Source organism: Accipiter gentilis, chromosome 26 (genome assembly GCF_929443795.1).
Source record: "Accipiter gentilis chromosome 26, bAccGen1.1, whole genome shotgun sequence".
Taxonomy (NCBI): Eukaryota; Metazoa; Chordata; class Aves; order Accipitriformes; family Accipitridae; genus Astur; species Astur gentilis.
The window spans coordinates 4,468,927-4,495,654 of record NC_064905.1 but is presented as its reverse complement, the minus strand read 5'-3'; the positions used below and the strand labels follow the sequence as shown (position 1 = coordinate 4,495,654).

At 36.6% G+C, this 26,728-nt stretch overlaps 1 protein-coding gene across 2 annotated transcripts in view; it reads left to right on the top strand.

Annotated features, from left to right (window-relative positions):
* DOCK2 (dedicator of cytokinesis 2) overlaps positions 1-22,849 on the top strand; it is a 214,236-nt gene extending 191,387 nt beyond the window's left edge. The window contains exons 41-52 of one of the 2 annotated variants that reach the window (XM_049829393.1): positions 588-729; positions 2,419-2,500; positions 5,460-5,544; positions 7,065-7,151; positions 7,485-7,661; positions 9,009-9,092; positions 13,385-13,522; positions 15,764-15,891; positions 17,610-17,790; positions 19,295-19,415; positions 20,473-20,615; positions 22,035-22,849. In XM_049829393.1, the coding sequence (XP_049685350.1) occupies positions 588-729; positions 2,419-2,500; positions 5,460-5,544; positions 7,065-7,151; positions 7,485-7,661; positions 9,009-9,092; positions 13,385-13,522; positions 15,764-15,891; positions 17,610-17,790; positions 19,295-19,415; positions 20,473-20,615; positions 22,035-22,109 (1,443 nt within the window). In that variant the 3' untranslated portion in view covers positions 22,110-22,849. Of the gene's footprint in view, positions 1-587; positions 730-2,418; positions 2,501-5,459; positions 5,545-5,857; positions 6,007-7,064; positions 7,152-7,484; positions 7,662-9,008; positions 9,093-13,384; positions 13,523-15,763; positions 15,892-17,609; positions 17,791-19,294; positions 19,416-20,472; positions 20,616-22,034 lie in introns of those variants that run through there. The other variant, XM_049829394.1, reaches the window with a different exon arrangement.
* Positions 22,850-26,728: the final 3,879 nt, after the last annotated feature.

The window sequence follows — 26,728 nt, the reverse complement described above, 5'->3', positions numbered from 1 at the left end:
TGAAAACACTGGGAAAAAAAGTGAAAAGATATGCTAATATTATGCCAAAGGAAGCATGCACCTTTTGTTTCTGGTATTACAGAAGTACTCTGTTAAATGAAGCAAACTGAACCACAAATGAGCACATTTGGGGTTAGACTGTATTGTAAAATAGGACATTTTGTAATACCAAGAAGGAGCAGGCAGAAGAAACCTATATGTTGGTATTAGAAAGCTGCAAAACCTGGACCCAGAATGTATTTGAAAGCAAATCCTTTTACTTGACAGACAAGAAGAAAAGGAATTTCAGTGCTTTTCTTACCTCTCATTCTGATTTTATTCTGCTCTACAGGAGCATCCTTAGTGATGATGCCAGTTTATCTTCATTCTATCTAACAGCATAAAGTATCGTCTCTGCAGAGTCAGTGCTGCATTCCAGCACCTGGTGAAAGGGCTGTCTTGCTGTATAGTTAACTAATATTCAGAAAACCGTAAGAGTCGTTCCAAAATTTGGAGACCCCATTGTGTCTTTGTACTGATAAACGTGCATCTATAACTTCTGCCCCAGCATCGTACAGCCCAAGAAATCAGCTGTTTATTCCTTGCAGAACAAAGTATTCATCTATCGTGGGAAGGAATATGAGAGGAGAGAGGATTTCCAGGCACAGCTGATGACTCAGTTTCCCAGTGCGGAGAAGATGAACACCACGTCAGCACCTGGAAAGGATGTGAAAAATTCTCCTGGTCAATGTATCCTTGAACACACAGGAGATTACAGAATGAAGGCGGGTTGGGGAAATCTTGTTGTTAGCAAGTTTACCTGTGTGGAACAATAATTTCTTAAAAAGGATGAAAGTTTATTAATGTGACAACTCAGCTTGCACTTATACTTTTACGTCCTGCAGGTGTTTTATGGATTGTTCCCAAGATGCTTGCTGCTGTTTTTCTCACAATTCCAAGGAGTCTGTCTCTTTCAGTCATCATAGAATCATTTAGGTTAGCAGAGACCCTTATAACTGAGTCCAACCATAAACCTAGTCCACCACTAAACCATGTCCCTAAGTGCCATGTCTACATGTATTTTAAATACCTCCAGGTGTGGTAACTCAACCACTTCCCCGGGCAGCCTGTTCCAGTGCTTGATAACCCTTTTGGTGAAGAAAATTCATTCAAGTTCAGACATGGTTTACCTTTATTTTCTTCAAATGGCAAACCAGTGATGAACACTTGAATTAGCTAAGTTTAAAGCGGCAAATTGTCTGTTACCTCACATTTCTAGCTGTTGTGTCTTGGTTTTAAATTCATGTCTTCCTTGAACATTGTTCTGACTGGTACTGCATTTGGGTATCATCTGTATTTCTTGGCAACATAAATATGCTTTTGTCACTCTCAGAAAGTTTCCTAGGAAAATTAACTCATAAATATTATTAACCACCTTTTAGAATGCCCTAAATTATTCTTGTTTGGAAGTACTCTAACAGTTGCTTGCATGCACTATCTTTTTCTTCACATTCTGATTTAAATCATTACTGGCTGAGCAGATATGAGATCACCTCATTGTATCAGCCATTTTTTTCACATGTTGATTTTCTTTTATTAATTTTCAAGGTAATATTTTAACAGTTCACATGCTTTCTTGAGTCTATTCTGATGGAACCTGCTGGAGGAGAAGAGGAATGCTACTTTCTTTCCACACTGTTGTGACTGAAGCAGAGAGTATTATAGGCTTGTCTAAAATAGTACATTAAGCTTCAGAGCCAAGCTCTCACAAGTCTGTCTTGTGTCTTAACTGATTTTACTTTTTTTTGAGATCATATGCTTCAGTCCTTTCTTAAAGTAGAATTTGCTCAAGTCTATTTGCAACTAACAGGAGATGCACTACTTATGGACTTAAGAAAAAGCTATGGCATCTAACCAGAGGGCATGAGTTTCAAATATACTGAAATATGTAAGAATATGATATATTTACTTACAAATATAGTATTTTGATTAAAAAGTAACACTTCCACAGAAAAACAAAATCTCAGGTAAAAGGGCTGCTCAATTACAGATTTCAAAGATGAAATGCTAATCATGACATTATGCATGCCTAAAGCTAAATATTGAAACTGTTAACATTGGATGTTGTTGATGTTATTTCTGCAAGTTGGCTTGGCTTTAAAATTTAATGAATGATTCAGTGTGATAAATGCAGCTACAGATATTCAAGGTCAGTAAATAATAAAAATATGCAGTTCAAAATTAATATATATTGCCTGGTTACTACTGGCAGATTTTCCCCTTTTTGGCCAAATAAGGTCCACAAATGAAATCCTGAACCCTGCAGATTATTCATCAGGAAATGTCTTTTTTTATATTTTTTTTTTTTAATTTCCCCCCACAGCCTACAATATTTCATACTGATAGTTAATAACATGTCCTTAACTTTGATGATTTCAGATATCCAGTGTTTTACAGTGCAACCAGTTCTGGAGGAGCAACCTAGATTCAAAAATAAGGCAGTACCCGATCAAATTATAAAGTAAGTTAACTTCTGTAATAAATAATATAATGAAAATCAGTCTGTATTCCTAAGTTGATAACCATTGTTTTGTGAACTCAGTCATTTGTGAATGAATCTTACGAGCTTTTATTGTCTCAATTTACTGACTCATGTATTCCCAAGGAATTTCATGAGAGAACATCTACCCATTTACCACTGAAGGAATAGCATATGGTTACAGGGTGGGAGGTGAAATCATCCTTTGGGTCCAAGTTATTGAGTTTTCAATGCAGCTTCTTAGACAAGTGATGGAGAGAAGGGTCGTCTTAGACTGGCAATATGAGAATGGTTGAGTTGCAGGTTCTTGTGCAACAGAATCTTGTTATGACTTACTTGCCAAGTGCAAAACACATGGTGGCAAAATGCTTTCCATTGGCACTGTGGTCAAGATTTTGTAAAGGAATAAAGGAAATTAATTGTCTGAAGTATATTGAGAACAGACTGGCTAACATTTCCAAACTCCTTACACGCTCTGACTACATGTGTGAAAAGGGATGGTTCATTCTAACAGCTGATGCCAAAGCTTCATACAGTACCTACTGGAATATTGGCTAACTGACGCTTTTGAGATTTTTGGCTCCAAATCCATCAATACATAAAGCGGGATTATAAGAAAGATGGAGAGAGACTTTTTACCAAGGCCTGTAGTGACAGGATGGGGGGCAATGGTTTTAAACTGAAAGAGGGTAGATTTAGATTGGATATAAGGAAGAAGTTCCTTACTGTGAGGGTGGTGAGGCACTGGAACAGGTTGCCCAAAGAAGCTGTGGATGCCCCATCCCTGGCAGTGTTCAAGGCCAGGTTGGATGGGGTTTGAGCAACCTGGTCTAGTGGAAGGTGTCCCTGCTTGTGGCAGAGGGCTTGGAACTAGATGATCTTTAAAGGTCCTCTCCAACCCAAACCATTCTATGATTTATGTGGTTGCAAACATGGTCAACAAGAGCCTCTGCATATCACTAACACCTGAATGAAAAATTTCAAGATAATATTTGTTAGCTTGTAACTTAAGGATGGCAAAAAGTACGAGCACCGTCAGTTAAGGCAGGTCATATTTTCTCCCTACTCTTGTCAGTGCCTTGTGAAAGCACAAGGTATGACTGTATTTTCCTACCTGAAACTGGTTAAAACAGGCATCTTAAGCTAAAATTTCTCCAGGTAATCTGAGGCACTTGCATTTTTATTGCAAGAGAGGCTTTGCAATGCCTCCACACTTAAATAAACAAAAACTCAGACTAAACCCTTTAACACCACTTGTATTATGACTTTCCAATAGGAGACTGAAGATAGAAGGCTTCTGTTTATCAGCTGAGATGAATTAATTTCTAACTGTTCCACAGCTGGATTCAGCTGTGATGTCAACTTTGTTTGCAGCCTTCTCTATAGAACCTTTACTGAAATAGCAGTTGATTCAGAGTGGAAAAATAAGAATCACTTCCCTACATACGCCAAAATAAATAAAGCAGATACAAGCACAGTTTCATGTACTACAAGATTTAAAAAAATAAAAAAATAATGGACTGTGGTCTCAATTTCAGCTTGAATTCATTTTAAAATCAGTAACTGAAAGACAGCTGCTAAATCTGGTCCTGGACTAGATTTCAGTGTAGTGCCAGCCACATTTTGAACTTGTAACAGTTTTATTTAGCTAAGTGCTCCACATGAAGTACAATCCCTTGTAATATGCAAGATTTTGTAATTGTTTGATTCAGCTGAGGAATTCAACCAAACCTCTAATTTCACCTGGTCTTAGAGATTTGTTTTTATGAATGCACTTTATTGGGCATTTAATTATTAGTTACCTTAGTTGATAGCAATCCATTTATTCTACCAAAGAGCTTCAAAATATCTGTCCTTTCAGATGGAACTGTATAAAGTGATCTGACTCGGTATAGCAGTATTTTCCACTTTCTTTTCTTTGTTTAAGATGAAGATAATCTTAGTAGTTTGGATCAGAAATCATAGGTTCCTATGAACTAACATACCAGAATTTTGAGGTGTCTCTATTTATTTGTCTCTCTAGGCTTCCAAAATATGGCTTGGTTTTACTGTAAGGTATTTCCAAGATTTTATTTTTTTTTTTTTTGCTCTGCAAAGTTAGCTTTTACTTAACATGGCTATAATTTAATTCATCTTTAAAACAAAAAGTAAAAACTAAATGGAGAGATTTTTCTGTGGACAGCAAAATACTTAGCCCAAACTGTGCAATCTCTGTTCAAATTAGCCAGTGCTAAAAGCCAAGTGGTTACAAGTTTAGTGGAAATGTGTGCTCACAGTGATTGAGAATGATTCCATTAGCTAAATAGAATAGAGCATAACATGAATTGGCAACAGATTTCTTTACATTGCTGTCCCCCTCTACAAGTGTTTGTGTATGTTTTCTTTTCTATCACAAAAAAATTATTAATGGCTTCAGATGTTTAGTTTATTGAATAGCTGTTGTTCTGCATTGTGAGCAGAACTGTGAGACATGATTAAAGACTTCTCGCATGTGCCATGGATGAAAAAACACAGGTATTTCAGTCCAGGTGAATATATCCACTCTTGTTCAGTTATTTTTAACAAAATATACTCATTTTGTATGCCATTATAAAGCAGGCAAGCAGTGTGCATGCCCCAGCAAGAATACAGGAAAGTAATCTTTTCTAGATCTTTTTATGTAGGTTTAAACATTATTCTGGAAGTTCTGGAATTTTTATACCTGGAAATTACAGCCAGTCACAAGCTGAAGCTTAATACTTGTAAAATACTGTGTGTTGACCCTGATTTATAGAAAAAGTAGTTGTGTCCTGAGTTTTCAGTAAAGTGTTTTTTTTCTGAGCAGTAAATTTGCTTTTAATTAAAAACTCAACTGACTCAAAATGAAATATTTCACTGTGATAAGAAGATCCATAAATTTCTGAATTCTATATTTTACAATACTCTTTTTTAAATCTTTCAGTTTTTATAAGTCCAACAATGTGCACCGGTTCCACTATTCAAGACCAGTCAGAAAAGGATCTGTTGACCCTGAAAATGAATTTGCTGTAAGTAAATGAGAGACAGGGTGATGGATACTGTTCTGGTAGCTGTGACTGAATTTTTATCTAGGTTCTTTCTTAGTCTCAGATTACTCATTACAGACACCCTAACTTTAGGATCTGGTTCAAAAAAATAAACACAGGATTTCTCTCTTTCAGCACTACTCCTGTGTATTTAGTGATACATCACTGTTTCAATAGCAGGTAAACATTACGTAGTTAAATACATTTATGTTAGGCAGTAACATTTTCTGGTACAGATTTTCATGAGGAAACAAGATGACGTGTAAATAAATATCAAATGGTTTGCTTCTTGCAGTTGATAACACTTTCGTCAGCTACCAGCTTGGCAATGAGACGTGTGTGTTGTCTGCTTTCATCAGGCCTGTGAAATCTTGACAGACTAGAGTACTACCTATCTCATATTTATTCCCATGCATAATGGTGTAATGCTGAGAAATAGTCTTCGTTGTTCAAATATTCTAGGAAATGTGCAACACCATAAATTACTTTTCATTGTCATGCATAAAAATGTGGTAAGTTTCTATATTTTAATTTTACAGATGCGTGATATTTTATAGTTTGTCAAGAAAACCATACCATCCAGTCTTTATGGCTAAAGCTGTGCTCTTGGGATACTGATGGGAAAAGCCATTTATTTAAAAAATGCACAATTTCAGTTATGTGTGTGCTGATCAGTAGTGTCAACAGTTTCATGTAAGGAGCTTCTTACCTGCTGTTAAATTAAATGCTTCAGATACAAACTCTACCCTGACACCCCAGCTTTGCACTGTAATATCAAGACTCATGCTGCACATTGGCTTCCTTTGCAAACTGGAGATTTTTGAAACCATTTATGAATATACCTTGAAATGGTTTTACAAAAATTAAATCATAAATGTTTTCATGGCTGATGACAATAGACAGTATGCATACTTACTTCAGATGGGTGGAAACTAGGATAGTTGGAGTATGTCTTCATTGCGTTCACTATTATTTTTCTCAGTACTGGCAGTTTAGATGAGCTGATATTGGTAAAATAAGGAGCAGTAGGGTAAATGAACTAGTGGCATTTGAGAATATCAACAGCTAGTCTTGTTCAGAAGAGGAAAAAAGGAAAAAAGAATGCGTGCTGGCAAGTTGTTATAGGGCTATTACTGCTTTTAACTGCAGAAATACCTTTCAAAAGTGAAGGGAGGAAGTATAATCTGGGTAGACGTGAGAGTAGGTCATTTAGTTACAGCCATTCAATCTGCAATGGCAAAAATAGGAATAGATACTAAAAGATTCCAGGGTAATTTTCTTTTTCCTCTGCTTTGTGCAGGCTTAGTGCCTGAAGATGACCTAATCTGAAAGCAGAAAAATGATTTGTGTAAATTGTTGTGCTTGATTAATTTTGCAGTGTCATTTTATGCAAAAATGTGCATATGTTTTCCATCTACATTCTTTTCACTCTGACATTTCAGAAGGCTGAAAATATGTTTAAATCCTTAAGTGTCATTTTTTCCCTGCTGTTTTTTTAATAGTCTATGTGGATTGAGAGAACATCATTTGTTACAGCATACAAACTTCCTGGAATTTTACGATGGTTTGAGGTTGTCTCCATGTCACAGGTGTGTATTAACATGCTAAGAACCTGTAAAATATGTATCTGTACGAATCCTCATGTACAAAATAGTTTGCAAATTTATCAGACAAAGCTATTGTTATTTACTATTTTTTTATACATACAAAACTGTTATTACTTATGTTTTATCCTTCTACTGTTGGGATCAATATAGGTTACATCTGATAAATAGTTTCAGGACCAAGTCCTAAGAGAATTGAATAAATCTGTGTTGTTTTGCTGAATTGTAAGAATGCTGCTCATATATGTGAAGTTTTATAAAACCAAAAATGCTTTTTTATCTCTTTATAAACCTTAGAAGTCTTTTGTTGCTTTATAGACGACAATTAGTCCTTTAGAGAATGCTATTGAGACTATGTCCACGACGAATGAAAAAATTTTGATGATGATTAACCAATACCAAAATGATGAGAACCTTCCTATTAATCCACTTTCTATGCTTCTGAATGGAATTGTTGATCCTGCTGTTATGGGTGGCTTTGCTAAATATGAGAAGGTAAGAGATTTTAAGTCAATGCAAAGAACATATTCAGATACATTATTTCATAATTCTCCTACATCCTTTATTCAAAGTGGTGGTGGAATGTGGGCTGGGAATATGAAAGCCATAACTCCACTGATTAAGAGATCCTCATATCATGGTCACATATGTCCTTTGAAAGCAGAAACTAACAAACTACAGTAACTGCAGCTCAATATTAATTGCAGTTATGAGGGTTTTCATATACATGTGAGATGAGATACCCCTTTTGTAATGAAATAGGCTCTCGCACATCAAAAGATTTGGTCTGGAGTAAATGAATCAAGTTTATCCTACAGTAGGTCTGGAGTATTTAGATGTGGGTTATCAATTAAACCATCATAGTAACTGGAGCTATTCTGCATAGCAGGTTTTGTTGGTAAAAAATGGGAATAAAAATAAACTGTTCTGGCAATGTATGGAAAATGGATTGTCTTGAGGAACTGAACTGTAGAAAATTTGTCCCTAAGGCCACCTTGTAAAGGCAGGGCAGGAGAGAAAGCAGGAATCTTAAACTTATATAAATTTAAATTCTAAATTATTGATTATTAACATTTTGGATGAAAATAAATGTGGGGTTATCCCACAGCTGTACACCTCTATTATTTCTGCCTGCCATTTCTTGTTGAAAAGCATGTGCCAAGCTCAGTAGGCTCAGCATGTCAGATAAGACTCAGGTAGTGCTGAAAAGATGCCATATATGTACATATATATGTATATAAGTACACACACAAATTATATGTGGTAAGCATGACATATTCTGGAGGAGTATGACTTACCCTATGTCAATCCTAAAGTATCATTTGTTTAGATATTTGGCAGCCATGCACAAATAGCTACATTCTTCTTTTGTACGTGGGGAATAAAATCTTTGGGCAGCAAAAGGCAGTGTGTATGCGATATCTGACTCTGCTTATCTATGAAAACGTTCAATTTCTTTATTGTCTAACACTAGCTCATGTCAGTAAGTAGGGTACTTGAATAAAATTATAATTTATCAATGTGAATCATGATACTCCAAATTTGTGCCTTCTTAGTTTCAGTGCAAGCTTAATAAAACAAACAATAATTGGGTTTCATAGTAAGGGTCTCAAACTCAGAAGTGTTGGATAAAGACTGAATACCTTTTAACAAAAAAAGCACCTCAGTTCTCAACTGAGACAATAAGGAATTATCACTAGCAGCATCTGGTTAAAGGAGCGTGCATATGTGTCCCTTATTTGATGACCAATATTATGGTCACTATCTGGAGTCAATGGAGTAATCACTGATTTCTTTACCTGTCAAAAGGATGGACTGAAATTTTTTTTTTTTTTGTCTAAGGCTTTCTTCACAGAAGAATACATCAGAGACCATCCAGAGGATCAAGAAAAGCTGAACAGACTCAAAGATCTAATTGCTTGGCAGGTAACTTCTTACTGACAGCAGTCATCTGAGGCTTCATCAGTTATTCCTTTTTTCTGTTCCTTTCTAGCAGGAGAGCATAGCATTTAGATGATTGTGTCAGGGGTTTTTGTGGTTTTTTTTTAATTTTTTATTTTTTTTTTTACCAGTTCCGCAAAGCAGAGAGGGTTAGAAGAATGAGAATATTGTTGTTACAAACTTCATGCCTAGTTTTGTGATAAATTCATATTATTTTTTTGAAAAGGGACTCATAGTAAAGTATTCTCTCTTAGACTAAACCTTCTGTTTCAAAGTGTGTATAGTTGTAAAAGTACTATCTATTTATTATCCTGTTTAGGTATTAATAGTTTCCCTTAAGTAGGAAAAAGGACTTCAACTCCTTCAATTTTAATGTGCCTAACAGGAAGCATGTATTCCATTACTAACTAAGATCACTGATGAAACAGCATAGCAATAATTCCTCACCTTCTGATGTGGCATGTGATTGATAAAACATTCTTGGTGATCTAAGCGATCCCATCCTGCAGGTTTTTTTAAATCTGTGCCTAAACTGGAGAAATGGCATAATTACAAAAATCATTTCGTATTTCCTGAGAAGTATCATCATTATAGTGTCCGTTAAGTTAGCTGAAATGCTACCAGAATCAGGGCAATTACCCATATATCCCTTCATGTCCTAGAGAGAGCAGGCCAGAAAAGTACGTTGTAGAACACATTGTGTGGAATGGTTTATCAAAAGCCACATGTAGTGGGCTACATTTATGGTTAAAAGGGGCAGGATTTCAAACCGAGGTTGTATGCCTTGAGACAAAACGGAGAACATGACAAAAGTCATAAGGACTTCATGAATTGCTGGGAAAACAAGCATTTGCAAATCTAAGAAATTCTCTTGGGAAATAACTCTTCCTAGAGGTGGGTGGGTGTTGTTGTTTGTTTGGGGGAGTGGTTGCATTAGAAACATTAATGGAATGCTAGTTGCTCACAGGAGTTGTTTTCCTGCTCAATGACCCTCCAAGATTGCTGCTACGTGTCTTCTGTGACAAATAGCATGGAATACCATTAGTAAATATTTTTAAGCTACATCTCCAGAGGAAAACTGAATATTCTGCCTATACTAGCAGCACTGAGGTTATTTGTGGGTTTTTTATTTATTTTTAGTGTACATACAATAAGCTAATTGAGCTGCAGAACCCTCTTGTCCTCAAAGAGGAAAATGCACCTATGGGAGGTGGTAGCAGAAAAAACTATTTTTGCTGAGATTCATGGAAAATTGGCTCTTTTATTAACTTAAGCATTTGTTACGATAATGGAGGGAAGAAAAACATGACCTCAGAAATGATCAATTCCATTTGCATTATCTAGTCAAAATAGAAATTATTGCCATCAATATATGGCAAAATGAATGACTATGACAGAAGAGACATTTTTGCACATGGGTAGTTTGTTAAGAAACCACTAACTGCTAAGTCCTCAGAAATGTAAATTATTTGAGAAAGAACTGTTTGCTGTGTAAATGAATGGGCATAGTAATTGCTATATCAAGGCTTCATATAGTGATCTCCATTTCAAGAGGGATGTTATGAAATAGTGTGAGTTAATCTGGAATTTTATTATCAGAAGTGAAGGGCTCAAGGTGTTTCTCATCATGTTTCATGTCTCATACTTTGTATTACCTCACTAAAAAATTCTTCCTCACTGATCTAACCTTATGCTATCCTTGTGAGAGGGCTACAGTATCCTGGGCTGCATCACAAGAAGTGTGGCCAGCAGTTTGAGCGAGGTGATTCTGCCCCACTACTCTGCCCTGTTGAGACCCCACCTGCAGTACTGTGTCCAGCTCTGAAGTCCCCAGCACAGGAAAGACGTGGACCTGTTGAAGCGGGTCCAGAGAAGGGTCACAAAGATGATCAGAGGGATGGAACACCTCTCCTGTGAGGACAGGCTGAGAGAGTTGGGGTTGTTCAGCCTGGAGAAGAGAAGGCTCTGGGGAGACCTTATTGCAGCTTTTCAGTACCTAAAAGGGGCCTATAAGAAAGACAGGGACAGACTTTTTAGTAGGGCCTGTAGTGATAGGACAAGGGGTAATGGTTTTAAACTAAAAGAGAGTAGGTTTAGACTAGATGTAAGGAAGAAGTTTTTTTACGATGAGAGTGGTGAAACACTGGAACAGGTTGCCCAGAGAGGTGGTAGATGCCCCATCCCTGGAAACATTCAAGGTCAGGTTGGATGGGGCTCTGAGCAACCTGATCGAGTTGAAGATGTCCCTGCTCATTGCAGGGGGGTTGGACTGGATGACCTTTAGAGGTCCCTTCCAGCCCAAACTATTCGATGATTCTATGGTGCTATCTTTGTTTTGTAGATGAGAAACAGCAAGGATTAACCATTTATTCCTCTCTTAGCCTCGAAGTGAATCTTTCCAATAGTTTTAATTGGATTTTTTTGTACTATTTCCTTAATGTTTTTGAAGTTCCTTCCTGTTTCATTTTGATTCATGTCAGTTTGGTTATTAGTTTGAATCACTAACCTTCACAGCTTTCTTCCGTATCATTGCCCACCACAGGCTCTGTATATGGTTGCTTTCTGACCATCAGAAGTACTCAGTGGATGTAGTGGTATAAATTGACTGTAATACCATCTGGCACTAGGAAATAAAGTGGTAATTTATATCTGTCCCTGTAAATCCCTCTAAAGAGGATAAACAGATCTGTCTGTAATAGATGGGCTTTAATACCATGTTTTTAAAAGTTATATTGAAATTGAACTTCCATAAAATATGATCAGGTCAATGGGGGGACAGATGTATACAATGTTAATAATATTTATAGAGACAGAACACAAAAAGGAAGCATGGAATCTAAGTGGATCTTACAAAAAAATCCCAAACATCAATGCAAAATAGCTACAAGTGAATGGTAAAGCATTTAGAAAAGGTTACTGGCAGAATGGTAGCTAAAAGTATGTTGCACAAATCTCATAAATCACTATCTTCAAAGACTGAAGAGTAATGCAATGTCTTCGTATTTTAAAGAGAAGCTCTACTAAGTTTCTCTTTGTGAGTACACTTCTTACTAATTAAACAGCATGTCAAAGTGTGCTGTCCATTGTCTTTAAAGGTAAGATTTGTTTTGTTTGCCTTTAACTCAATATTATTACAGTAATATAACAGCAGAGATGATAGTAGCAGATAATAGCAAAGGAAAGCATTGTAGGGAAGAGGGGTTAGAAAGGTAGTATTACTATCAAGTTTACTTCATTATAAGATTAATTATAAGATTTTTTTATGTTTTTTTTTTTTTTTTTTAACTTGGTAAGTCAGCCATTCCTTCTGACAAAGGAGAAGAATTTTTTTAAGAAATTCAAGTGGAAGGAGGTATTTAATGAACTGATAGACCTTTTCCTAACCTTTTGCATCAGGTGTTCTCCTTTAAGGGAACGTAGGTATCTACACTTCCCCCCTCCTAGGATTTAACAACTACTATTATATACCTTCTTTCAACTCTAGTAAGAAGAATCAGAGATTTTAACCCCTTTGGTTACTTGCCACTGACCCCGGCGTAAAGGATGAGCAGCAAAAAAGAAAAGCACAGGGATAAAATTGAGGAAAGTCAGCCTGGTTAGTGCAAGCTGCCTGTGTTCATGGCTTGAATTGTTCATTTTTCTATTGAAGCATTATGTTACTGAATTTTTCTTGAGATGTGGGTAGTACAGAGCAGTGGGTAGTACATTCTGCAGAGTAAAACCGAGGAGAAAGGAAGAGGTCACCCTCAGTAACCAGGCATTAACACATTAAATTGCTACAGCAATTGTCAAAGTGATCACATGATTAAGCCCCCAGTAGATTGATTTAAACCTTTTCCTGTCACTTAATCCACTGTTTGAAAGAGGAGTTTGAAACCACCTGCCCGGAATCCACTTGGATGTTTTTTCATCCCTACCTTCTTGTGAACTGTGGCAGGCACCTTCATCAGCAGGTGGACTAGTAGTCTAAGAATTTTTTAAACTCTCACATGGTGTGTTTAATATCATAAGTGATTAAAATTAAAATATGTACAGAGAGAAAACAGTCACTATGAGGCAGCCAACATTCTTCAAAAATTTACTGAGCACACCCATTTTTCAAGAGCCCCTTCCATCTTGTAGTTGCTGCTAAAAGCTGAGATCAGCTGACAAATCTGCCAATCACAGTAAGAGTTTTGGAGTTGATCTAGCACATACTTTAAATGGAGTTAGAGAGTTTGTCAGACCCAGTTTAATATTTTGACTTTTTCCTTCTTTTTTTTTCTTCCCTCTTCAAGATACCTTTCCTTGGGGCTGGAATTAAAATTCATGAAAGAAGAGTTTCTGATAATCTTCGTCCTTTCCATGACCGTATGGAAGAATGTTTCAAGCATTTAAAAGTTAAAGTGGAAAAACAATATGGAGCCAGAGAATTGGTATTGCTCTCCTTTTAATCTCTCCTGCAATTTCTCTTTACTTAATACTCATCTTGTTCTTCTAAACAAAAACACATACTAAACTTTTGTTGCTTGTGGGTATTCTTGTGATCTCAAGGTAGTAGGGCCTGAGTTTTATAGTCTCAAAGACTTGACACAATTCTCTGACGTATCACATATTCCTCATTCTGGAAGATTAGGAGTATTTTATTATGTCAACTAAAAATTGCAGTTCTTTTCCACCTTATTAAGGAAGTAAAAGCAAATTCTCCTCTTTGTAATTTTTCTGAGTGGTTTAGGGCTTTGATCTGCAATTGATGTCTCCCTATGCTAGCCACTTCCAACTGTGCTGTGAAGTAAAACCTATCATATGTATAATACTATAAATATTAGTTGAGACCCAACTGAAATATATGGGAATTGAAGGATAACTTCTAAACACAAATTCTCCAGACAATTCTTGACTAAAATAGTCTATCTGAGCTTGTGCAGGCTGGCAAGAATGATGTTGGCTGGTTTTTGTGATTAAACACCAGTTGTTTTGGAAATTTTTTATGTTGTTTCTTTCAGCATTGATGATTTTATAAGAGGATTTATTTTTTCCATTGTAGGGGGAAAAGCAGCAAGTTTCTAACCTAAATTTTTTATATTGTGCTGTGTTACACACGTATATGATGAAAATTCTATGTATTTATCTCAGTATGTTTTTCTTATTTTCAGTCCCATGCCACCATCCTTGCAATAATAAAGAGGCTGTAATCCACAATTAGCAATCTTGCCTAATGCTTGAACCCTTCAGCACTCTTACAGATCAGGACTTTAAAAAAACAACCTATTTAAAATTTTGCAAGAGCAGAGAATGTACTTTGTGAATGGCACTACTGCCATTTTACCATGTCTGACTCTCTCTCATGGCTGGCCTGAGCTTTTTTATTAAAAGAAAAGAAGAAAAAAAAAAAGTTATGCAGCTACTGTGTCTTTATCACAAGATTCTGGCCATTCAAAGGATGAGTGACATGTAAACTCTGCAAAACATTTGAAAATAATTCTTGAAGCTACAAATGTTTCCAAGTCTTCTGCTAGACATCAGAGTCTTCGTGAGAAATGACATCAGAAGCAAAGTACTTGGGAAGCTGGCATATGAAATTACACATAAATTTTTACTATTTTCTGGATAACCAGAACAAAACCCTGTGCTTTAATATGAAATGTTTTTCAAAAGTTGTTCATATCCTGTTTATAGGATAGAAATTGAAGTGAGCTGAAAAAGTAGTTTATAGTATGCACACACTGGGAAATTCTCAAAAATCTGCCCCATGTTATGACACTGTGATGAACTAATTAGAGGGACGCATGCTAATCGCAGGAAACACTTGAACAGAAAAAGAGAGAAGAGCTAACTGCACTCTGCAATTGTAGATCCCAGAAGTCACCCCTGAAGAAAGAACACAGTCTAGAATTAGCCAAGAAGTGTGATCCTTGTTCCTACCTTATTAATAAGAGTAACAGGAAAGCATTTGGAAATCAGTCAGATTGTTTCAGTTAACTTTGTACCAGGCTGCAAAGCCTAAGTAACCATCAACATTAAACTGAATATTTCCAATAACATAGCTAAATCTTCTTCAAAGAAACTTGGAGCAGTATCTCCTTTATGTCCTTCCACTGCAGAACGTATCAACTTCAAGCTTTACAGAGAGAGATGGTACAGCATATATGGCTTTGTGCAATATGGATACATGATGACCTGGAGAATCCTCCTGTTCTTCCTGTGTGGCTATTAGGGAAATACTAAGTTTGTCCAACATTTGCAAACATATAATTAAAAAAAGGCTATATTAACCTATAGAGATGGCAGAACATGTTGTATTGAAGATGGAGCGTGATTAGTGTCTTGGAGCACGAACTAACTGAATCTCTTTGCCCAAGGAAGTACTTCAATGGTGTGCCCCAGGTCTGTTCAAAAGAAAATCAGCAGACACTGTTTCTCTTAATTTCTTTTTCAAACATACAGTTAATTATGTCAATTGTAGTTTATTTAGCTACTCATTGTGTAATTGAGTTTGCGAGGACTTAGAGTGAGAGTGTATCCAGACAGAAGATACAATTGCAGTAATTAATGGTAGCAAATAACTTCTTTCATGCCAAATGTTAACACACCTGTTCAAGACCTAGTGAAAAGGGATGATATGAGGTTCACACGAAGTTGTTTGATAGAATATGTTTCTCTTTTCCATCCTGTAGCCTGATTTTGATGACAAGAGAGTAGGACGGCCACGATCAATGCTGAGATCCTATCGTCAGTTATCAGTTATTTCATTGACTTCCATGAATTCAGACTGCAGTACTCCAAAGAAAATTGCTTCAGAAAGGTTGGTTATGAATATAATACAAATTTACTTTCAGTCCTGGTTTTTAACCAGCTTTATGGGATGAAACTGAAAGATTAAAAAAAGACATTCAAGCATAAAGACCACTAGCAGTCCCTTCAGACTATACCAAAATTATTTTTAACTGTAGCTATCACTTCCTCCAGCCTTAAAGCTACAATATCTCAACCTTAATAGACAAAATATACTCAATTCTCACTGAAAAAAGTGACATTTCATTTTCAGGAAACAAGTATTTTTAAATTTAAATGCATTTGACATTTCAAAAGAATAAAAAGATTGGGTTTTTTGCAAGTTTCTCTTTATACAGCTTCTAATTTAATTAGCATCTTTTTGCTTGTAAAAATTGGAGAGGAAGAGGACAACCCTTACAAACCTACAGGTAAGAAGGTGGAATGTTTTAGTAAAGCCTGTAGTAATGTAAAATGTTTTGCCTAATATGCTTTCTTAACTGCAGCACTGGGAAACAAAGACTTTTAAATTTGAGAGAGCAGTTATAGGTGTATTGATTAGCTTTTTCATCCATAAATTGTTTTGATCGCTTTATAAATTATCCCTTGGGCACATAGAACTTATTTCCAAACCAGATACATATAAAATTGGTCTTGCTGAGCAGTGTTTGTGATTATTTTTTTTTAAACACCTGATCTCCCTTTTTGAGTGGTTCACTTGTACAAAGACCAGGTGTATGACCCTAACTTGGCCATATTTCTTCTTAAGATACCCCTCTATTCTTGCATGTTTGACTGCCAGTTCATTGTTTAACACTAGTTAAATTTTTTGAGTTGTTTAACGAAGATGTGTAGTATCACACATTATGAGATGCCCCATGCTGCTCTTCCTGCCCTTCAGCTTCCACACAAGAAGGGTGTAGCACACAAACATGATTTGTGTCATATCTGCCAGCCCCATGTCTCTAATAAAGCAGGACACCTCCTATGGAACCAGACAACTACACTTAAGCAGCTGAATGATGCACCTATTTTTAGTTCTTACGATGTTCATTTGTTTCTAGGAAGCACAGGTCAACAAATTTACCATGCTACTTATCAATTTTTATGTTGTACAAAAAAGTTCAGCCCCATGTTTAGTAGGCTAATTACATCAGCAGAGAAGGGAGTAAAGCCAGAATCAATTTCATATTTGGGTTTTTTTAAATGAAAAATAGCACAATTTTTAAACTATAAAAATGAGAGGAAGAGACAAGGAACTTTTTTTTTTTTTTAAATCACTGGGTATGTGTGGTGTTGTCCAATATGGTGAAATAAATAGGAGGATGCATTTAAAACAATAAATAGTAATACTCTGTTCTGCTGTTTTCAACAACCAAAATAGCACATCTTGCTTTCAGCACCATCATCACCATGCATAAACTTGCCACATGAGCTCTAACTCTGTTTAGTTTAGAAGTTCTTAAGCTAATGCGCAAATCTTTAAAAAGGGATTTGCCCTCATGTTAATATTTTACGCTCTTTGCAGCATTTTAAGACAATGTTATACCTCCTGAAGGCATCTTACTTGCATCTACAATTGCCGGCTGAAGCACGTAATATACTTTTTGCCAACAGTTTGCCAGACTGCATAGAAAGTCAAAGGAAAGGATGACCTGCATTTATATTTCATGGGGAAATGACATCAGAATACCAGTGGCTTTTAAAATATCACTCAGTAACTTGTACTTTTTTCTTTTGCTCCTGCAGCTTTGATCTGGAAGTAGTGCTACCAAAGCCAGTAAAAGCAGAATCAGAGGAGACTGCTCTGCAAATTAATCCTCACCCTGAAGTAAAGATGAGAAGGTCCAAAAAAAGAACAAAAAGAAGCAGTGTGGTGTTTGCTGATGAGAAGACAGCACCTGATATTTCTATCTCTGACATGAAATGTGTATGTTACAGATTTAGTGTAGTATTTTATAATCCATAAAAAAGAGGACATTACTCCTTTGCTTAGGAAAAAAAAAAAGATCACATCGAACTTTAGCTTTCATAAAGGGAAATATGCAGGATGCAGGGACAATCTGCCCTGCCATGAATGAAACCTGCAAGATGCTGAGGAGGAAACAAATCAATGGAAAAATCAGAACATATCTATTTGCTTATGATGACAGATAATATAGCCCTGAAGTTGCAAATTCCGAAGCTTGGTTAGCTTAAAATGGAGTACTATATTGGGAGGGTTAAGCTAGCTTTCCTGTGGAGAGGCAATTGACTGTGCTGACATTTCATGGCAGCTCCTTGCAGTCAGGGCTATTTCAGAAGTGATGAGCCCTGTACATTTTGTACCTTGTTATGGGACACGCAGCTGTTAGAAAATTGCAAGATTGCAAACAGTGTTCCTTAAATGGTGCCAGGCTGAAGTTTGGAAGCACTGGCATCTCTCGCTCCATAGATCATTTGAGTGCTTTTATTGAACTGCTAGATCATTAGAATGATTTTATGTAAGTTACATTGTGCTGTTTTTGGTGTGGGGTGGGGGTGGGGTGGTGTGGTGTAATTTAATTCTCAGGAGTCTTTTCTTTTTTTAGTATAAAAAGAAATAAATAAATACCCGAAAGATATCCTCCTTGATACACAAGCCCTACCTAAATTAAAATGTCAGGCAATAACAGTAACAGATTGTTGAATTACATGGAGAGACCATAAGCCATTTGATCAAAAATTTTTGAAGGATTCGTCAAAGGCAAAGTGAATTCAGTGGAAAGCTAAGATTCTTTTGGCAAAGGAGAGATTTACAAAGGGTTATGATTGTCTTACACTACATGTCCTCATACAAAAGAGATACAAAGCACAGTCGTGCTCTGAGAAGCGTTAATGTACAAAAACAAGCAACACTTTTCTCTTTTGATTAAATTAGATAACACATATACCTAACTGTGGGAATCTCACTACATATTGTGTTTCAGGATTTTCTTCTGCTTCAGAAAAATAGTATCAAGCCTCGCAGCAGCCAAGCTGGTGATGTTAATGCAATAGGCAGAAATGTGTTCTAAACATCATTTTACTTTGCAGATCATAGTCAGAGCTGGTATTATTCCAAAGATATGGTAGGAATAGCATCCTACAGTTCCAGATTACAGAATCTCTTCTAGCTAGCTTTTTTAGAGTAATGGTTTTTATCTGTGGAATGAGAAGTATTTCTCTAATATAAATCCTCTGCAAAATCATCACGTTTTTAGCTAGTGTATAATACTGTATATGGACCCAATTCTACTGCTTCTAGTTACTTTTATTGCTTATTCAGCAAACAATTCCATAGAGAACTTGGGTTAGGCATGATTGTTTATTAATTATTTTCTTTTATGCTTTGTCACAAAATATTATTTTGCTTACACCTTTTTTGCTCATATCTCAGTTCATCATTAATGGCATTCTTTCTTTTTATTAAACAGCTGTCAAGGAAATATGAGTTCATGAGTGACACCAACCTCTCAGAACATGTAGTGGCACCTCAGAAAACATCTATCCTCAAGCAGATGAGTTCTGTCAGTCGTTCTATGCCAACTATCCCAGGTAAGCTGTTTACAGTAAGATGAGAGTTCTGCACTTCTTTATTGCTATGTTAAGAAAACATAGCAATAAAGGGTTTGCTACAAGCAGGGCAGGTAGCTCTCTCTGTGGCTCTGTGCCTCTGAGACAAAGATTACAATTTAAGTGTGTATTGTGCACACGAGGCTGGACGGCTACTACTGCTTGATAATACTGTGCTGCCTAGTGCTAACATGCAAGTTCTAAAAGTGTTACTTCTGGAGCTCTCAGGTTTTTTTCCTTGTGTAGTGTGGGCATTCCCCCTGCCTTGAAAGAGGCAAGGTTTATGCATCTTCCTTGCTTTGTAGGGTCTCACTTGCAGAAGCAAGGACTTCTGCAGTCTGCCCTCACAGCTGAGAGCAGCATTTGACATGGGAGAAATGTTCTGTATTTTGCTTTGGCAGATGAATATCCCCAAAGGTTGCCCCACAGTAGGGTTTCTACTTCTGCTTTTGACGTTAGAGAGGAATCTCATAAGCCTCCCTCACAGCAAGAGGAAGGGAAAACAAGATAACATAACAGCCCACTAGAAGACTCACAGTTACATGATAGAGAAGGGGAAAGCATAACTGAAGGTGGAACTCATTTCTAGGCCAGGGTATATAGGGAAAATGTGCCCTATATCAACACACTTTACCCCCTACTTCTTCCATAGCACATTCTATTTCTTAGCCTGCACTTCATCTGTTCCTCTCATTGTCCCTATCTTTCCAGATGTCTGTAACAGATGTTTAGCACAACACAACAGACTGTCATGGCCCAGTTCTTTTCCATGTATTTATTTATCTGGGTTTTTTCTTCTTTGACCAGATTGGTTCATTTCTTTCACTATTCAGTGTCAGTGTAATGAAGTTTAGTGCTTCCCCAATAACAAATGGGGAAATTTTTACTTATCTTTGTATTCTACAGATATAGTTAGATTTAAAATGTCACATTTCTTTCTAGTAATTGCATTAGTTCATTATTTTGAATTCTGCTTTATCTTACACTCTGACTCACCTTTTTTGGTTTTGTTTTGTGCAACAAATGTTTCTATTCTAAGGATTAACTCTGTCCGTCAGCCCTGTGGCACCTGATGAAACAATTGCATCACATAGGTTGAGTCAACCAGTGTTTCCTTCCACCTCAGATGGTGACAAGAAAACCTTCAAAAAAAAGAAAGTGAACCAGTTATTTAAAACAATGGTAAGTTCTGCGTGTTTATGGGGAAAAAAGAAAGTGTTTAACCTCTTTAAAAATTCTATGCTCTGAAAATTAATTCATTTTAAAATACCATAATCATAAGTCAAACTCTTACCTTTTTTTTAAAAAAAAACTTTTTTTTTCCCCCTCTTATTTCTCTCGTCAGCAAGAGGAGTGGAAGTTCTATGGGGAAGCAAAAATTTGCCTCTGGCTGTGCTTTCTGGAGTACGGATGTACATCTGTATGCGTGTTTAAAAGGCTCAGATGTGCAGTTCTGCATCTGTACCACAAGAGGTCTCATTTGACCGACTCATTTTCTCTGATTTGCTTTCTGTAACATTATTAGCAAAAGAGGAAAGCAATTCAATTCTTGTTCAATTTAATTATGTTAGGGAGTTAGCACTAGCATCAGAGTAAGGTAATCATAGCATATATGGTAAAAAATGCACAGTGTGAGTCAAATTCTGATGTCAGAGGTGTTTATTTGAAAGTAGAAATTGGTTTACACTGGAGTCATTAATGTTGCTTAAAACAAATTGCCCTCCTTCAAAGTAGGAAACCTTTCACTGATTTCTGTGGTAATTTCACAAAATTAAAAATATTGAAATTAATGTAGTGTTTGGAAGCAAAAAAAAAAGTATATTCACTGCAGATATTAAGATTCAAAAGTTTTGAAGTTTTTTTAATTTTTGTAGGTAGTGGGAAGGATCATATTTAATACAAATGCTGGTAGCTACTGATATGCATACTGCATAAGCATTCTGTAACACTTGTAATATTTTAAGTATCAACCTTTGCTGTTCTCTCAAAGCAAAGTTTGATTTATTTTTTACAAATTTTTAAAAAAATTTTCTGGTGTATAGGTTTCATTTTCATCCATTAGTTTCTGCTGCCTTTTAAAAAATATAGATAGTGCCTTCAGGGACCTTGGAGCAGCATTTAGGAAAATCTGCATTTAGGTGTGTTCATAATCATATTTTTCCAGTAGGAACAAGAATAACCTATTAATCTGAAGTCTGTAGGATTTCACTTATATTCAGTTTATCATGTACTTGTTCTTTTCAGACCCAGGAGTAACAGTTTTTCAGCATGATCTCATCCACTCACATTTAAACCTAAATAGCATATAAAATAAGGAGGACAAAATGTCCTATTTTACAAGTCTAAAAAAGGACTGAATAAAGCTAAAAATCCATTTGTGTAATGCTTCCACAGAATGACTGGAATCATGTGGACAGGCTTAAATACAGGTTTATGGGTTTGCAGGATAGAGAAATTAATTCAAAATATCCAGGATTTGGTCAGTGTCTTTTTTTCTCTAGCCACAGCTTGAGGCCACAAGCTAGTAATTAATATACGTATAACTGAATCCAATACAGTAGTCATTCTAACATACGGCACTCTGTTCCTCTTTTTTTGCAGCGCATTTCCAAAGTCTTAGAAGATGGAAAGCAGTCTGTGGAGCACCATTTCAAGTCTTCATCTACAGATCTGTAATTCATCCTGTTACAAGGCTACCTCTCAACCAAAAATAACTATATAGACATATATATCCTATTTTAGACCACTGTCTACTCTAAAGGCACTGAGAATATAGATGGCTAACAGAGAATACGAACAACAATATTCATGGGCTCTTATAAGTTACTTGTGATATAGATATAGGAATAACATTTTGAGAAAATGATACAGGATGTGCCTGCCAGGATATGGAACAGAAGTTTATTGAGCCACTGGTTATACAGGTCAAAGGGCATTGTGTGTTCCCTGCTGACAAAAGTTGTTCCTGCAAAGCAAGATGTATTAAGAGGCCATCTGCAATGCTTACTATATAGTGTAAGTCAGATCCTGTTCTTTTCGAAGAGCATAGAAGTCACCATTTTGTGGAGCTTGTATGGACACACTCCAGCTATCTTTAAACTATTGCTGGCAGTGTAGTCAAGACAACAGATGGCTCAGCACAAAATAGCCACTGACAATTTACTCTGCGGTTGTAGCGATTTACAGTCCTCAGATCCCTATGCTGCTCCCACCACACTGCTCTGTATCCTCAGTCTTTCTCAGGGTGATGTCCGTGACTGTGACACCATATGCCTGAGTTATTTTCTGAGCAGCAGCTATTATGTCGAAGAAGTGCAAAAGTTTATTTACACATCTACGAATTGATATTAAATCCAGCAGTATGATAAACAAAAGCTGCATTTTCCACCATCCATCAATAAAATGTTAAAAATTTATTTTATTTGCCTTGTACCTTTCTCCCTGAAATCTCTAGATATCATTGCAGATAAGGTAATAGTTTCTTACTGACAGCAAATGGAATTTTACAAGTCCAAGTCTTCTGCTTTCAAAACTGATTATCTGTGTCTAACTCATGAGGTAGAGTTGGAAGATAATGCCTTCTTGGCATGAAGCTAGACAACACTGCAGGCCAGCATCTTGGATTTGTTTTTTTTTAATAACATGTCAGTTCTTTCTAATAAAGGCAAGTATGTTACACAAATGTAAAGGTTTCTAAAAGGCAAATAATTGATTTTCTTCACTTATCCCTTTATGTTTCAGATACCTAGGTTTATTACATAGGTTTATATTCATTAAATAAAATAAGACCATGTATAGTGTTGTGAATGGGAGAGACTGGCCTTGTTGCTATTTATATGGATATGGGAAAGACAGAGAGATTCAAATTATTCCTTGCTGAGTGGCTGAATCAATGGAAAGACACCTTCAGTTTTTTCTAAGCCTAACTATTTCTGTGAACACTTTTATGTTCAGCATGAATAATTTATTTAATGAATTTAGACTCTTTTTGCAAGTTGTCAGTGTGAAGCTGTTTTCTACAGAAATAATTAGCGATTGTTTTCTGTGAGAAGTTTGAAATATTTGCCATTTGAACTAATACGGTGCCAAGAAATACTTTTCACTAGAATAACCACAGACAGAAAAACAAAACGGGTCCAGTTTTAACACTAATTACACAGTGTTTGTTGGCGTTGGATACTGGTAGTCTTTTTGTTTCACTTGGTTTTCACTTGATGCTGCTTCTGAGGAAGCATGGAGGAAGAACAAGGCTTATAGAGTAGGTTATCTATGAGTGGAAGCAAGCGAAAGGTTGAGGGATGCATGTTTAACATCTTGCTAACCTGGGAGAAGCTGGAGGGTGCCCAGGTTGTCCTTCAATATTGTTTGCAGATACATTGAAGAAGTATTGATATCACAAAACAAAAAGTATTTTAAAAGAAAAGGTTTGGTTCTACTGGGAACGAGTAAGAAAAGGATTATTTAGCAACTGTTTAATCTTTGTAAACATACTTCTTAAAGGTTATCTTTTGCTTATTGTATCTTGCAGCTATGTTTTCATGTAGGAGTAGAATAAAAGAGTAGTTTTAGCTCAAGCTGCTATTACAGATTATAATGACTGTGATTCAAAATAAAGTATAAAGAATGGAAGGGAAGGAAGACCCCAGAAACAAATACCAGGAAGCCAGGAGCACAGTGTCTGAAGGAAGTTTGGTGCTGAGCATTTAGCTAGTGGTTCAAGATTCATGCTTGTGTTTTGCTCAGTTTTTAGTATAATTTTTGATGAAAAGTTTAGATTCACATTTAATTTACAAAATATCAGCAAGACTCTTATTAGTTGTTCCACATCACAGATTGTTCTCCTTGCCAGCCCAGTTTTGGATCTGTTTCAAGCCCGGAATCATGTAAATCAACTCTGAGCAGAAAAGCAAAATTAACTAAGGAAAAATAACTGCCAAGAACAGGGTATACATGGTACTGGAATTTTAAGGATATTTGGACAACAAGCCTCAGCCATTCACAAGTTTCCAGGAGCAGTGGATACTGACATTTAGACCATATAAACAACGTAGCGTGAAGAACATGTGATGCCCTGGGATAATAAAGTGCAAGTATGGCAATCTGGCAACATCTGTTTAAAAATGTAGATCAGCACTGATTATTGTCATTTCTGTCACAAGCTAAACAACCCTTTAGTTCATGTAAGCAGAGGAAGATCTACTCAGGCAGCACAGAACCTATGTATTTGACATTCTTTAGGGTGAAGCACAGAGGGCAGAAATTTACTCCAAGATAGGGTCAGGCTTTGGCCGCTGTCCCAGGGAATTAATGAAGCAGTGGTAGCTTCACCTGCACTCTGTATAGCCCTACCACCTCTCACCATGCAAGGTCAGAAAAAGCATTTCTGGACACAACGTTTTCATGTGCTTTCTGTACCAGAGTTTATTTAATTTCTCTCAGATGTTTCAAATAGTCTGGACAGTCTGGCTTTTTGGATTGCATGGCACTAAGATAATGATTGGGTAGTGCGAGTCTGTATTAAATCATTTGTTTAGCATGGGGTAGGAAAGACTGCATGTGCAGCTAAGCTTTTATGTGCTGACCTGTAGAAAGCTGTTGCACTGCAACAGTGTAAAATGCGTTTAAGCTGCATGCCATGTATGTTCAGTTAGCTAGATGTCTGAATTTTAGACACAGGCACCTGGGCTTTATGTCTCATGGAGTGCAATACTATGTTAGTAATAATCGTCTAGCTCCAGAAGAGCTGCTGTGTCAATGCAGCATAAGGTCTGGTCATAGGCAGCAAATGTTAGCATTCTGCTACATCAAGTTATTCTGGAATATTCTTCAACTACCATGGGTATCCAACCTGTCTTTGCTTGTTCCATGTAGTGATACTGTCCAAGTCCTCCTTACAAAAATATGACAATTACTCATTTTGGGAGGGAATGTCATGCTCTTAAAATTACAGTAAAAATTAGCTGGTGTGAGTTATAGGAAGGTGTTCAGAGTATAAGTCAATAAGGATCAAGTTTCCAAGCAGGAAGAAGTTTTATTAAAGATTTTACAGACCTTACGAATGCATTGTGTTCTTGAACTGAGAAATAATGTGTGATAGACCTGTGTATTTGTTGCAGGTACTGCTTGACATCAAACTTTTTATCTGTATCATATGCAAACTGTAATCTTTTTTATTAGACAATGGAAATTGTGGGTAAGTAGAAGCATAGAATGGTTTGGGTTGGAAAAGACCTTAAAGATCATCTACTTCCAACCCCCAGTGGGGGTAATGGGTGCCATACTGGTTATTCTGTACAGAGTCCACAGACACATTAGGCATCATTGGATCTCTGGTTTCATTTTCCTTGTTCATATTCTTTGGCCTGGCATTTGGCTTTTTCTCTAGTTCTTAGATTTGTTTCATCATGTCCCTGACCTTTCTTTAAAGACTCATTAAGGCAGGATTCTCACTCTCTGTGTTGGGACACCACAGTCCTGTATGCGAGAGAAAGACGATTGGATTCCTCATAATTTCAGAAGTGCAGAATTTTAATTTAACAATTCTCTTCTTTTCTAGTCTGTTCATTGTTAATAGAAGGTCACAACAAACAAGTTAATTACATCAGCCCAATATGTTAACCTAAAGGCAGTACAACACTGTGTAAGCAGATTTTCCTGGATGTGTTACTAATGCATCACATGAACAGTAGCCTTAGTGGTGTGAAAGACTCAGAATCTGGAATGTGTTCAATTTCATCATGTTTGAATTGAAGGAATCATGTGCCATCCTGCTCTCTCAAGAACAGAATTCACATAATCGACTTGTTTGACTATTCGGCTTTCCATATGAGATTTGATATGCAGAGTCAGTTTGCTCCCACAATTACTAACCCAAGGAAGCTGTAATGGAATAACAATGGAAAATTTTCCTCAGTCTGGAGGAGGATATCAAGTAGCCAGAGTGGTGATGAGGAGTTTTTAGCACCAGCTGCTATATTCTACTCAGTGTTTGCAGCAGCCATTTTACTGTAAAAACTGGCTGAAGAGCAGTTCCTAACCTGAACTGGCAAAAAGCAATAAACCTGTGCCAAACACTTGTTCACAGCTCTTAGAAAAGCAGGGAATGGGTAGACAAGTTAATGCTTTTGTGTCATGTTACTGAAGTTACTGACATTTCAATGACAAAATTAATTCAGAGGTTGAGTTGTTCTCTTTAACCCATTTGATATTCACGGCTTTTGTTGTTTGGCTATTTTGCTGCTTGCTTCATTGCTAGTGGTAATGATGGAGTAGACTCTTCTGTTGAAAATGAGTTG